The sequence below is a fragment of the Chiloscyllium punctatum genome, chromosome 5 (genome assembly GCF_047496795.1).
Source record: "Chiloscyllium punctatum isolate Juve2018m chromosome 5, sChiPun1.3, whole genome shotgun sequence".
Taxonomy (NCBI): domain Eukaryota; kingdom Metazoa; phylum Chordata; class Chondrichthyes; order Orectolobiformes; family Hemiscylliidae; genus Chiloscyllium; species Chiloscyllium punctatum.
Genome location: NC_092743.1, coordinates 46737927 through 46749758, shown reverse-complemented (window position 1 = coordinate 46749758; position 11832 = coordinate 46737927). Strand labels below are relative to the sequence as shown.

Here is an 11832-nt window from a genome sequence, read left to right as displayed (position 1 = left end):
TTTCTTCCTTCGCCTTCCACCTCTTTTTACGGTCTTTTGTGTAGCTCTGACTTATTACCCCTATCACTTACAAATCATTTTCTTCACAAGAGCTGCCCCCACCCCGCGCAACATTTTTTTTCTCTCTCGCTTTCCCTATCTCTATACTCCAGAGCCCGCCCGCCTGGTTTAGATGGATCGATAACTGCTTTGTTTCTCCTCGTTTCCAGGTTTTGGACAACATGAAGCACCACCTCCCCCACGTGAGAACACCCTTCCCTTACCCAGGATCAGCACAAACCCTTCACAGCCGCTCGCGCCTTCGCGGTGACGTCTCAGTGGAACCCACCCCCCAGGCTCAGCCAATCAGCGCGGCACTGGTGTCAATGTCAAACGGTCGGAGCGCGTGCGCGCCCGGCGGTTTGTTGGTGTTGCTGTCGCGGGTAGGAGCGCGCGGACGGGGAGAGGAATTCCTCCTCTCGCGGGCTGTGACTGGCAGGTTCGTACCGGTTGACGGTGGGCGTCCAGCCGCCGCCGCCGGTGGTGGTGATCGTCACTCTCCGCGTACCGGGAAAGAGGGAGGTAGGCAGGCTCGCAAGCCAGCTTTGGGCGAGCCGGACGAGGAGGCACGGGCTCTCGTTACCGAGTGTCGTTGCCGTAGGGATTGGGATGCCGGGCGGTCGGTATGAGGCGGTACCGTGTCTGTGGGAATGGATTGAGCAGTGTCTGTCAGTCGAGCTGTCAGCCTGCGGCTTGGGCGGTGTCCGGAAGGCTTGAGGGGGCGGTGCTACTCGGGTGGGGCCCCGAGCGGGCTGCCATCCCCGGGTGCTCGTGCTCGTGCTCGGACTGATGTGTGTCACTGGACCCCAGATGTGCGAAGTATTCATCGAGCACCGAGCCGAGTGGTTGGTACGTAGTGCATACCGTACCCCATGCTGTCATTGAGCTGAAAGTGGGAGTCGACATGCGACAAGGTGTTAATGCATTACAACTAAACTGCAGCAACGCTGCAAGTAACTTAAATTGGGGTTTTGTTTTCGTTCGTTCATTTATTTCGTATTAGCTCAGTGGCCTGGACGCCTGATAAAGTGTGGGTTCAATTCCTGCACTGGCTGAAGTTATTATGGAGAACTCCTTCTCAACCCTTTCCCTTGATTAATGCATCGTGACCGTCAGGTTAAATCACCATTCACTGTTTCCAATGAGAGAGCAGTCTTATGGTCAGGTTTGACTATGGTGACTATGCCATTGCTCTGTAGAAATATTGTTGATTATGTAAAGGTTAAAAATGTACTACATATGATTTTAGTGGAAGAGACTTGGAATATGTTTAGGTTTAAATGTTTGCACTATTTTTCTTCAAGTATCAAATGCTGTAGTCTCTGAATTATTTGGGACCAGATGTACATTGTGGATGTTGGGACTCTGCATAAATTTCAATGTCTAGATTAGAGTGGTGCTGGAAAAGCACAGCAGGTCATGCAGCATCTGAGAGGAGCAGGAAAATAGATGTTTTGGGCAAAAGCCCTTCAAGAACGAGGCAGAGAGCCTTCGGGGTGGAGAGATAAATGGGTGGGGGGGTGGAGCTGGGGAGAAGGTAACAAAGAGTACAATAGGTGGATGGAGGTGATAAGGTTGGAGAGGAGGGTGGAGTGGATAGATGGGAAGGAAGATTGGCAGGTAGGACAGGTCATGAGGATGGTGTTGAGCTGGCAGGTTGGAATTGGGGGAAATGAGGAAACTGGTGAAGTCCATATTGATGCCCTGGGGTTGAAGTGTTCTGAGGCGGAAGATGAGACGTTCTTCCTCCAGGCCTCTGGTGGTGAGCGAGCGGCAGTGGAGGCGGACCAGGACCTGCATGTCCTCGGCAGAGTGGGAGGGGGAGTTGAAATGTTCGGCCCGGTGAGGTTGATTGGTGCTGGTGTCACGGAGATGTTCCCTAAAGCGCTCTGTGAGAAGGTGTCCAGTCTCCCCAGTGGAGAGGAGACCGCATCGGGAGCAACAGATACAATAAATGATGTGCAGATGAAACTTTGGATGTGGAAGGCTCCTTTGGGGTCTTGGATGGAGGTGAAGGGTGAGGTGTGGGTGTAGGTTTTGCGATTCCAGTGGAGGCAGGGGAAGGTGCCAGGAGGGGAGGGTGGGTTGTTGAGGTGCATGGACCTGACCAGGTAGTCATGAACGGAATGGTCTTTGTGGAAAGGGGTAGGGAGTACTATATATTTCTGGTGATGGGGTCTGTTTGGAGTGGTGGAAATGTTGGCGGATAATGCAGTTTATGCAGAGGTTGGTAGGGTGGAAGGTGAGGACTTGGGGGGTGGGTTCTGTCCTTGTTGCAATTGGGGGGGTGGGGTTTGAGGGCAGAGGTATGGGACGTGGATGAAATGCGTTAGAGGGCATTTTCAACCATGTGGGAAAGGAAATTACGGCCTTTAAAGAAGGAGGCCATCTGGTGTGTTCTGTGACGCTTGAGGGAACATCTCTGGAAAACACTAGCACCGATCAATCCCACTGCCCCATGGCCAAACATTTCAACCTGCCCTCCCACTCTGCCAAGGATATGCAGGTCCTGGGCCGCCTCCACTGCCACTCCCTCACCATCTGATGCCTGGAGGAAGAACACCTCATCTTCTGCCTTGGAAGACTTCACCAGTTTCCTCATCTCCTCTCATCTCCTCTTTCCCCCCCCCCCCCCCCCCCCCCATGACCTGTCCTACCTATCACCTTCATCCCCACCTCCATCCGCCTATCATCTCCAAAAAGAGAGAAATCTAACAACCATGCCTTGACATTCAATGGTTGTAGTGAATCTACCAAGATCAACATGCTAGGAGTTATCATTGACTAGAAACTGAACTGGACCAGTCATGTAAATGTGGTCTTATGATGTGCTGTGGCTACAAGAGCAGGTCAAAGAGTCTAGGAATTCAGTGACAAGTAACTCCTCCAGTCTCCCCAGTGCTAGTCCAAGATTTACAAGACTGGAGTCATTGGTGGACAGTATCCCATTCCAATGTTCCCTTTAAGAACCAAACTGATTTTCAGTGCACAGTGATTGGCATGCCAGCCCGGATCGCAGCTTTGACTCATGAAAATGGTTGCCATACACTGATCTCAAAGGTCCATACAGAGGAGAATCTATTACAGGCAATGTTACTCTTTGCTTCCCTGTTTGGGTGCCACTCTAGCATCACTCAAAATAAACTCATCCACTTAGGACAAAGCAGCCGTCTTGGATTGACATCCCTACACCAAATTCAACATTCACTTCCTGTACCACTGAAGCCCAATGGCAGCAGTATACACCATCTAAAAGATACATCATATTAATTCACCTAGCCTCCTTTTGACTGTTCTTCGGGCGTGGATATGGACTCTAGGCCGAATCACCTGCTTCCACGCTGCTGGAATTCTGTGATTCGAAGTTTCATAATCATCATTAGATGACCACCATCATTATAAGCCTTAGTTCCAGATTTTTATTGAATTCAGTTTCTACAGGCAGCCGGAGCACAATTCTGATCCAGATCCCTAGAATATCACCTGTGTCTCTAGATCAGCAATTAATACCAGTAGGCTATCACCTCCCTTAAACCTCAAGGATCACAGCACTTCAAGAAGGCAGCCTTTTGAGTGCTGTATCCAGTTCTGAATTCCCTGTTATGGGAAGGATATTATTAAGCTGGAGAGGGTTCAGAAATGATTAACAAGGATGTTACTGGGAATAGAGTGTCTGAGTTATGAGGAAAGACTCAAAACAGTTTTTCACTGGAGTCTGTAGGAAGTTGAGAGGTGACCTCAGAGGTTTATAAAATCATGAGGTATAGATAAGGTGAATGGAACCATATTTTTAAGATGAGAGGATAAAGATTTTAAAGACATGAAGGGCTTTTTTTTAGTGGTTCATGTGTAGAATGAACTTTCAGAGGAAATGGTAGATGGGGTTACAGTTAGTGTTTGTAAGACATTTGGATGCTTATGGGCCAAGCACAGGTGGGTGAGACTAGTTTGGGCTTCTGCTCAATATGGATTTGTTGGACTGAAGGGTCTGTTTCTAGTCTGTATGACTCTGACTACCACCTTCAGTGCAATTAAGCATAGGCAATGATTTCTGGCTTAGCTGGTGGCATCCATCTTAACAATGAATTTTTTTTAAAAAAAGACCTGAAGAATTAACCTTGCTTCTTTAAAGCTGCTACCTGAAGTGCTGATTGTTTCCAGAATTTTCAGTTTTAATTTTAATTTCAGCATCTACGGCACTTTGCTTTTGTTATTGTACCAATGTTTTAAACTTGCTCAAGTTGTGTGAAATGTTTTATTGTATATTCTGTGTAGCAATCCTTGAACTTGATGACCTCAATATATTTAATCCCCTAATAGTTTTGTTGTTCTTGGCTTAGAAAACAAAGGACAGCTTGAATATTGGGAATTACTACAAAAAGTTGTATTTGTTCATCAGAGTGTTATATTTATTCAAAATTACTAACATGATTGTGCTTCGCTATTTAAATACTTTTTGCTATGAAATACATTTGTAGAGTAGGAAATCCTTAAGTCTACCTCTTTGGTCAAACGTTCTGTCATCTGTCCAGATATCTCCTTCTGTAGTTGGTATCACAAATGTTTTTGGTGATTATCAGTCTGATTAAGTGTCTTGGGATGTTTTAGTGAATGATAAATATTCGTTATAAGTCATTGGTTAATTAGCTACTTCAAACTATTATCTATTTTTAAATTTTTCCCCATTCTTGTTTATGCATAGTAAAAGTGAATATGTCTTTCCTCTATTTTTATAGGAAATGCATAAAAGCTGTCCTATTGTCCACTTTATCCTGAAGAAATGTTGGTGCCAATACACCTTTTGTTTCCAGTACTTCGAAATGGAGAGATGAGCAAAGTATATGTCACAGCCTGTCGCTATCATATCTTCCAGAATTATCTATCAACACAAATCAATTGGCAAGCAGCAGTTAGATCCCTGCGAAAGACTTTTCTAAGACCTTTCTTCAAATGGAGCAAGGCTGAAGATTTATTTGGTCATTTTTGTTCAAGGAACTACAGGACCACAATTGTGCAGTTTTATAACCTTACTCCTCCTCAAGTTAACAGCATCCTGAAAGCAAATGAGTATAGTTTTAAAGTACCTGAATTTGATGGGAAGAATGTTAGTTCTATTTTGGGTTTTGACTCCAACCAGTTGCCATCCAATTCCCCAGTTGAAGATCGAAGATGTGCAGCTACCTGTCTTCAAACCAGGGGTATGCTGCTGAGTGTTATAGATGGGCATGCAGGATGTGCCTGTGCACAGGCAGTCAGTGAAAGACTGTTTTACTATATTGCTGTTGCTTTGCTAAACCAGGAAACCTTACTGGAAATAGAGAATGCAGTGGAAAATGGTCGTGTTGTATTGCCACTTTTACAGTGGCATAAACATCCTATTGACTACTTCAGTAAGGAGGCTTCAAAAATGTACTTTGATAGCTTAAGAACCTACTGGCAAGAACTGATTGATCTCCACACTGAAGAAACACCAGATGTAATGGAAGCTTTGACCAATTCATTCAAAAGACTTGACAATGATATTTCATTAGAGGCTCAAGTGGGTAACAACAATTCCTTTCTCAATTATTGGCAGTTGCGTGTGGCCTTTTCTGGTGCAACTGCCTGTGTTGCACACATAGATGGTTTAGATTTGCACATTGCAAATGCTGGAGACAGCAGAGCTGTGCTTGGAGTTCAGGAGGAAGATGGAACGTGGTCTGCACTGACACTGTCTAACGACCATAATGCACAGAATGAGAAGGAAGTGGAAAGAGTCAAGTCTGAACATCCAAAATCAGAGGTCAAAAGTATTATTAAACAAGACCGTCTGCTTTCCTTGTTAATGCCGTTTAGAGCTTTTGGCGATGTTAAGTTCAAGTGGAGCATAGATTTGCAGAAACGGGTGCTGGAGTCTGGTCCAGAGCTGTTAAATGAGAATGAATGTACAAAATTCTTCCCACCTAATTATCACACTCCCCCATACCTAACAGCTCAACCTGAAGTCACTTACCATAAACTAAGACCTCAGGACAAATTCCTTGTATTAGCCACAGATGGTCTCTGGGAAATATTGCATAGGGAGGATGTTGTAAGAATTATTGGGGAGCATCTAACTGGTGTCCACCTTCAGCAGCCTCTTTCTGTTGGGGGTTATAAAGTGACTCTTGGTCAGATGCATGGTATATTAATGGAAAGAAGAGATCGTATTTCATCTGCATTTGAAGATCAAAATTCTGCAACTCATCTTATAAGGCATGCTGTTGGTCAAAATGAGTTTGGAGCTATTGATCATGAGCGTTTGTCCAAGATGCTAAGTCTTCCTGAAGAGCTAGCAAGAATGTATAGGGATGATATAACCGTTACAATAGTGCAGTTTAATTCACATGTTATAAGTACACATTATAAGCATAATGCAGAAAACTGAAAGGTGTGGTTTGTGTGGTAAATGTAGGTCAGCAAAATTTTAGATACGCTAGGTTTTTGAAAAATGGTACCATAATTATGAAGACCACTTTCATTTCACACATGCAAATATTATTACAGTTCGGTCTCTAGTAATGATCTTGGTCTCTGACAATCTTACGTTAATACATTGGAAGAGATCTGCAATACTTTGTTAATAAACCAGGCCAAACATTTAGCTTTGTATGAAATGAAAGTTACATTAATTTGAGGGTCACCAGGTACAATGGAATTTCTAATAAAGTAATGTTTATCTATTTGTGTAAAAGTGTCATGTAATGATATATATCGTAAGATTTATATTGTATGCAATTGCTTTGCTTTCGTGGTATAGATAATTATTCCAGAAAGTGAAAATGAAATATAACACTGTAGTTTTTATGTTCTAGTTCAGAATTAAGATGTAAATGCAGGTTATTTCTTTACAGCTACAGTTAACAGTCTGCACTAAAGTTTATATTTTGTGCTGCAGAGGCAGTTAAGGTATGAACATTTTAATTTATTTTAAGAACTGCATTCACAGTTTAAATATATTGAAAGAGTTCTGTCAAATGTGATTGCTGTTCCTGCAGTGAAGATTGTAATACATTATTACAATCTGGTATGGAAGGCTATTGTAAATGGTGGTTGTGATTGCAATTTTTATATTATTTATAAGGAATGTATTGCCCTCTGTTTTCTCATAGATTTTTCATTTACTCAGGAGAAGGATAAGAAAAGGATGTTTGTTGGTTTGTTTTTTAATGAGTAATTTTTGTTTTACAAATACAGTAAATATTCAAATTATTGAACATCTAAGACCTATTTCTTTTGGGACAATGGCTCAATTAAACTAGCTTTTTGGTGTTTTTGAGCTTTTTGATAAAATTTACAAACAAATAAGTGAGCTGACCGTGTACATTTCATACTAGTCTCTGGTCATTAACAATATACTTTTGATGGTGGAACATGTTTTGATGGATTGGAGTAGTGTCATTCTATAATTTTGTTTCAATTTTATCAAATGGCACCATTGCAGCAAGACCAGCTGTAAACTAAAGAACTGACAGTTACGAAGCATGTATGTGAATATGTCTAAATATCTTTAGGCCTCTTAATTGTTGGCCAGTCTGCTGAAAAATGTTATACTGTAAAATAAATTGTATATTGCTCTCTATTCTATTTGTCACTTAAATAACTGTTATTTTGCAGAAACTCTTGATAGTCCCCATGCATTTTTGGCAATTTTTAAGCCTCTTGATGGGTCAGGTGCTTAAATATAGGAATTCTGAATTGAAAAGCAGTAAGAATGCTTTGCATTTGCTGTATTTCCATATTCCTTCTGATTTGGTTTTTAACCACCTGAGCAACAATGAAGGACTGCTCTGTTTGCTTCTATTGAAGAAATTCCCAAAGTTTGAATTGTGTTGCATATTATTGTTATTTATGCTGTTATGTGGGTGAATGTGTATAAGTAAATTGACAAACTACATTGTTACAGTTGTGAAGAGGTTTTCTTAAATAGATTTATTCACTTTTTTTGTTAAAAGACAAACCGTATTTATCTTGTGTGCAGTACTATCCGAAACATTAATTTGATATTGTGCAGAAAAATTATAAGGAGCTACATTACTGTTTTGCAGACCTGCAATCGCTTTATATTTATATCAGTAACAAATCCCATTGACAGCATTTTGGCAGCTTTAGTTGATCTATATAAAATTTTACAATTTCTCAAGTAGCCATATATAAAAAGAGAGCTTAGTGTACATGGAGTAATGTAAAACAAGTATGGCAATCCAAGTAGCTGCACCCATAACTTATTATGATTATATTGCATTGAGAATGATTAGCCATCAAAACATAATATGTTCCCAGAATAATATAGTGCCAAGTTTAATAGGTTTTCACTCTCCAAAGACTGCACAAGTGTTCATGTATGGACAAAGAGGTCTATTTCACCCATTGATGGTGACATTCAAAAAGAAAATAACACATTTTTTTTCTCCTTTTTTTTTCTCCTTCCATGATTTTTCCCCCCCACCCCCACCCCCCCAATCACGACTTCTTTTCTAACTGATTTAATATTTAACTTCTACTATTCTTCTTGGAGACCCATTCCACATTGTTCCCTACATGGATTAACATCCTGGAGAGAGAAAATTCCTAAATTTCTTCTTTCTTACTGGCTCCAGTTTAATTTTTAATAGATCCAGAGTTACTTATTTTTGTTAGTGTATAATACTGTAACAAATGTATTTCTTGTCTATGCCAAATAAACAATTGTTTACAGTCTTTCATTATTCATCACCCTGGTCCAGTGGATCAGGTTCAAAGCTCTTTAATCACATTCAGGCCTTGAATATTCCATCCGAATTAGGTGCCCAACAATTATGTAAAGTAGCACCTGCTAAGAGCATTATATTGTTTAACAACATAGAATGAAGAATTCTGGGTACTGAAAATTTGAAACGAAAACAAATTTCTGGTAAAACTCAGTAGGTCTGGCAGAGTCTGGAGAAAAAGCAGTTTATGTTCTGATTCCAATGAGGCTTCTTCAGAACTTCCGTGAATTACACTGGTACGATTATTGGCAATACAATTTAAACATATGCACAGCCAATAATTGGATCTGATAAGTAGTGAGCATACTTAGTTTTTGATTTGACCATTTAACTCAACTTCTGTGTTTTTGCTGCCTATTGCTGCTGCTTTTCTTGCATGCAATACTTTACACTTATGCATGATGAATATCATTTGCATTGTTCAGTCTTCTCCTTTTTATACAACTTGTGGCAGGCATACAAGTAGCAATTATTGAGTTATTTGTTCGAGTAAATAAAATCTGTTACATCACACTCCTATTGTAAATTCCTATACTGTGAATGGATAAGCCTGTTACAAGTCATACTGACAAATGTAATATTATATTCTTCTGTTCAAATAATTACTAATTGTTGTAGCCTCTATGCTGTTGATCATTGTATCTGCTTTATTGCAAATAATTAATTCTTTTTAATAAAGACAGTTTCAGATGTTTACATGTGAGATTGTATAATACAATTTAATGTTTTTTTAAAATGTTTTTGACTTACTCCTCCTATGTGGTTTCTTTTCTCTCCACTAGTAAATGATTGTATAAGTTATACTGGGTTGTTGTAGAAGCAATGGTAATGCTATCAACATTAAAGTGTACTTCTGGTAACAGAACTTTGGTGTCACTGGCCGGCCAGCATTGATAGCCCATCCCTATTTGCCCTTTAAGGTGGTGATGAGCTGCCTTGAATCGCTGCAGTCCACTTGCTGTGGGTTGAGCCGCAATGCTAGTAGGGAGGGAATTTCAGGATTTTGACTCAAAACCTGTGAAGGAATGGAGGTATATTTCCAAGGCAAGTGGTGAGTGGCTTGGAGGGGAACTTGAAGGTGGTGGTGTTCCCAAGTACTTGCTGCCTTTGTCCTTCGAGATGGAAGTGGTCATGGGTTTGTAAGAAGTTGTCTAAGGCTCTTTGAATTTTTGCAATGCCTCTTGTAGATAGTAGACACTGCAGGTATTGAGCGCCAGTGGTAGAGGGATTGAATGTTTTTCGATGTGCCAGTCAAGCAGGTTGCTTTATCCTGGGTGGTGTCAAGCTACTTGACTGTTGTTGGAGCTGCATCCATCCAGGCAAGTGGGGAGTATTCCATCTCACTAGTGACTTGTACCTTGTAGATGGTGGATAGTCTTTGGGTTGTCAGGAGGTGAGTTACTCGCAACAGTATCCCTCGTATCTGACCTGTTCTTGTAGCCATTGTGTTTATGTAGTGAGTCCATTTGAGTTTCTGGTCAATGATAACCCCAAGGATGTTTATAGTGGGGTTTCCATGATAGTAATACTGTTGAATGTCATGGGGTGATGGTTACAGTGTAGTTAAACATAGAAATCCTGAACTTTCTGACCTTGTGGTCATGCTACATGTAAAGCCTAGGAGTAATTCCATCCCAGGAATTATGGCCATTAGAATTTACATAGAAAAGCATTTAAGTAGCTGTACTTCCTGATTATATACGTATTAGTTCTCCATAATATGTCAGGCCTTATTCATTCCATCATTAAATACATAGTTTTATGAAGGGCTGCTTCAGATCAATAAACTTTTATCGGTGTTCCTTTAGATTTTAACTCTTGGGAGATTGGTGTGCACACCAATCTTTTTGTTTATACCTTTTTATTATCTCCATACAACATTGCCTCAAATCTGATTCAGAAAAGCAGAAAGTGAGAACTGCAGATTCTGGTGACCAGTGTCAACAGTGTGGTACTGGAAAGGCACAACAGGTCAAGCAGCATCCAAGGAGCAAGAGAATCTCCTGGTCCTCGGATGATGCCTGACCTGTGCGTTTCTAGCACCACACTCTCAACTCCATCAGATTTTCAGCAATGAACCAGGAAATGCCAGTTTCAATAAAGTCTGTGCCTTTATTAAGGTGAGGACATTGTCCCTGGACAATTATTAGGTCAAGATCTATTGCAACTTTTTTTTGAAACTGCCACATGTCCCTAACTGCTGTTGATTGCAAATTACGTATAGAACTTCAGAAGAAACAGTGTGTCCTTGGAGATTAAATTCTCCATTTACATTTTGTAAAGTTTTCCATAATTGCCTTGCTTTGTAGTTGGAGCTGTTGGACTCACTATGAACAGCCCTCTCTATCCTTTTTTTTGTCACACTCCTTGTCAGTTTTTGTTAAGATAAAGACTGGAGATGTGTATCTTTGCTTTAATCCCATTAATCCACTGATCACAACATGAGCATCTCTTTCATTACCAAGTTGAGCAATAAGTTATTGTCTATCTCAAGATTTCAGCAATAGGATTAACCTGGATTCTTAAGTACAATTATAGGCTTATTTTCAAAACCAACTCCATTTTTTAAGAAAGGAATAATTGACTATTATATAAAAGTTAAGTAATATGGTTTTCAAATGCTTATCCCTCTAAATTTCCAGGAAATGCATGCAAGCACGTGCACTTACTCTTTAAGAAAAAGATGAACCCGGAGATTGGTTTTCTAAAAAGAAAAAACTTTGGCTGATGTTCTGGCTGGTATGGTCAAATAACTGATCGCATGTAGTTGGCTGAGAGGGCTTGTAGACATAGTTTGCACACTGGAATACAATCTGGAAATGTTAACTCAGCCACTCTTTCAAAGGATGAAGTCAATTTCACCCTGAGCAAAAGGGGTTTTCCTTTCAGATGACAGATCAACTAGATAGGTTATTCTTCGTAGGCTTTCCTCCAACTAAACCAGATAAAAACATGTACCTCTTCAATCTGGTCAGTGTTTGAAAACAGCTCCAACAGGAGTCAACCTCTTGTTTTGATGTAATCA

The 11832-nt window shown here is 40.7% G+C and overlaps 1 protein-coding gene across 3 annotated transcripts; it reads left to right on the top strand.

The window, feature by feature from the left end:
• Positions 1-367: 367 nt before the first annotated feature.
• Positions 368-9503, top strand: pdp1 (pyruvate dehydrogenase phosphatase catalytic subunit 1). Of its 3 annotated transcripts, none has more exons than XM_072570237.1 (2): positions 368-478; positions 4776-9503. In XM_072570237.1, the coding sequence occupies exon 2, from the start codon at positions 4820-4822 to the stop codon at positions 6443-6445; it is 1626 nt and encodes a 541-aa protein (XP_072426338.1). In that variant the 5' UTR covers positions 368-478; positions 4776-4819; the 3' UTR covers positions 6446-9503. The 3 variants fall into 3 exon arrangements, with proteins under 3 accessions (XP_072426338.1, XP_072426339.1, XP_072426340.1); XM_072570238.1 differs by having other exon boundaries at positions 391-561; XM_072570239.1 differs by lacking the exon at positions 368-478 and adding an exon at positions 583-888.
• The last annotated feature ends 2329 nt before the right edge of the window (positions 9504-11832 follow it).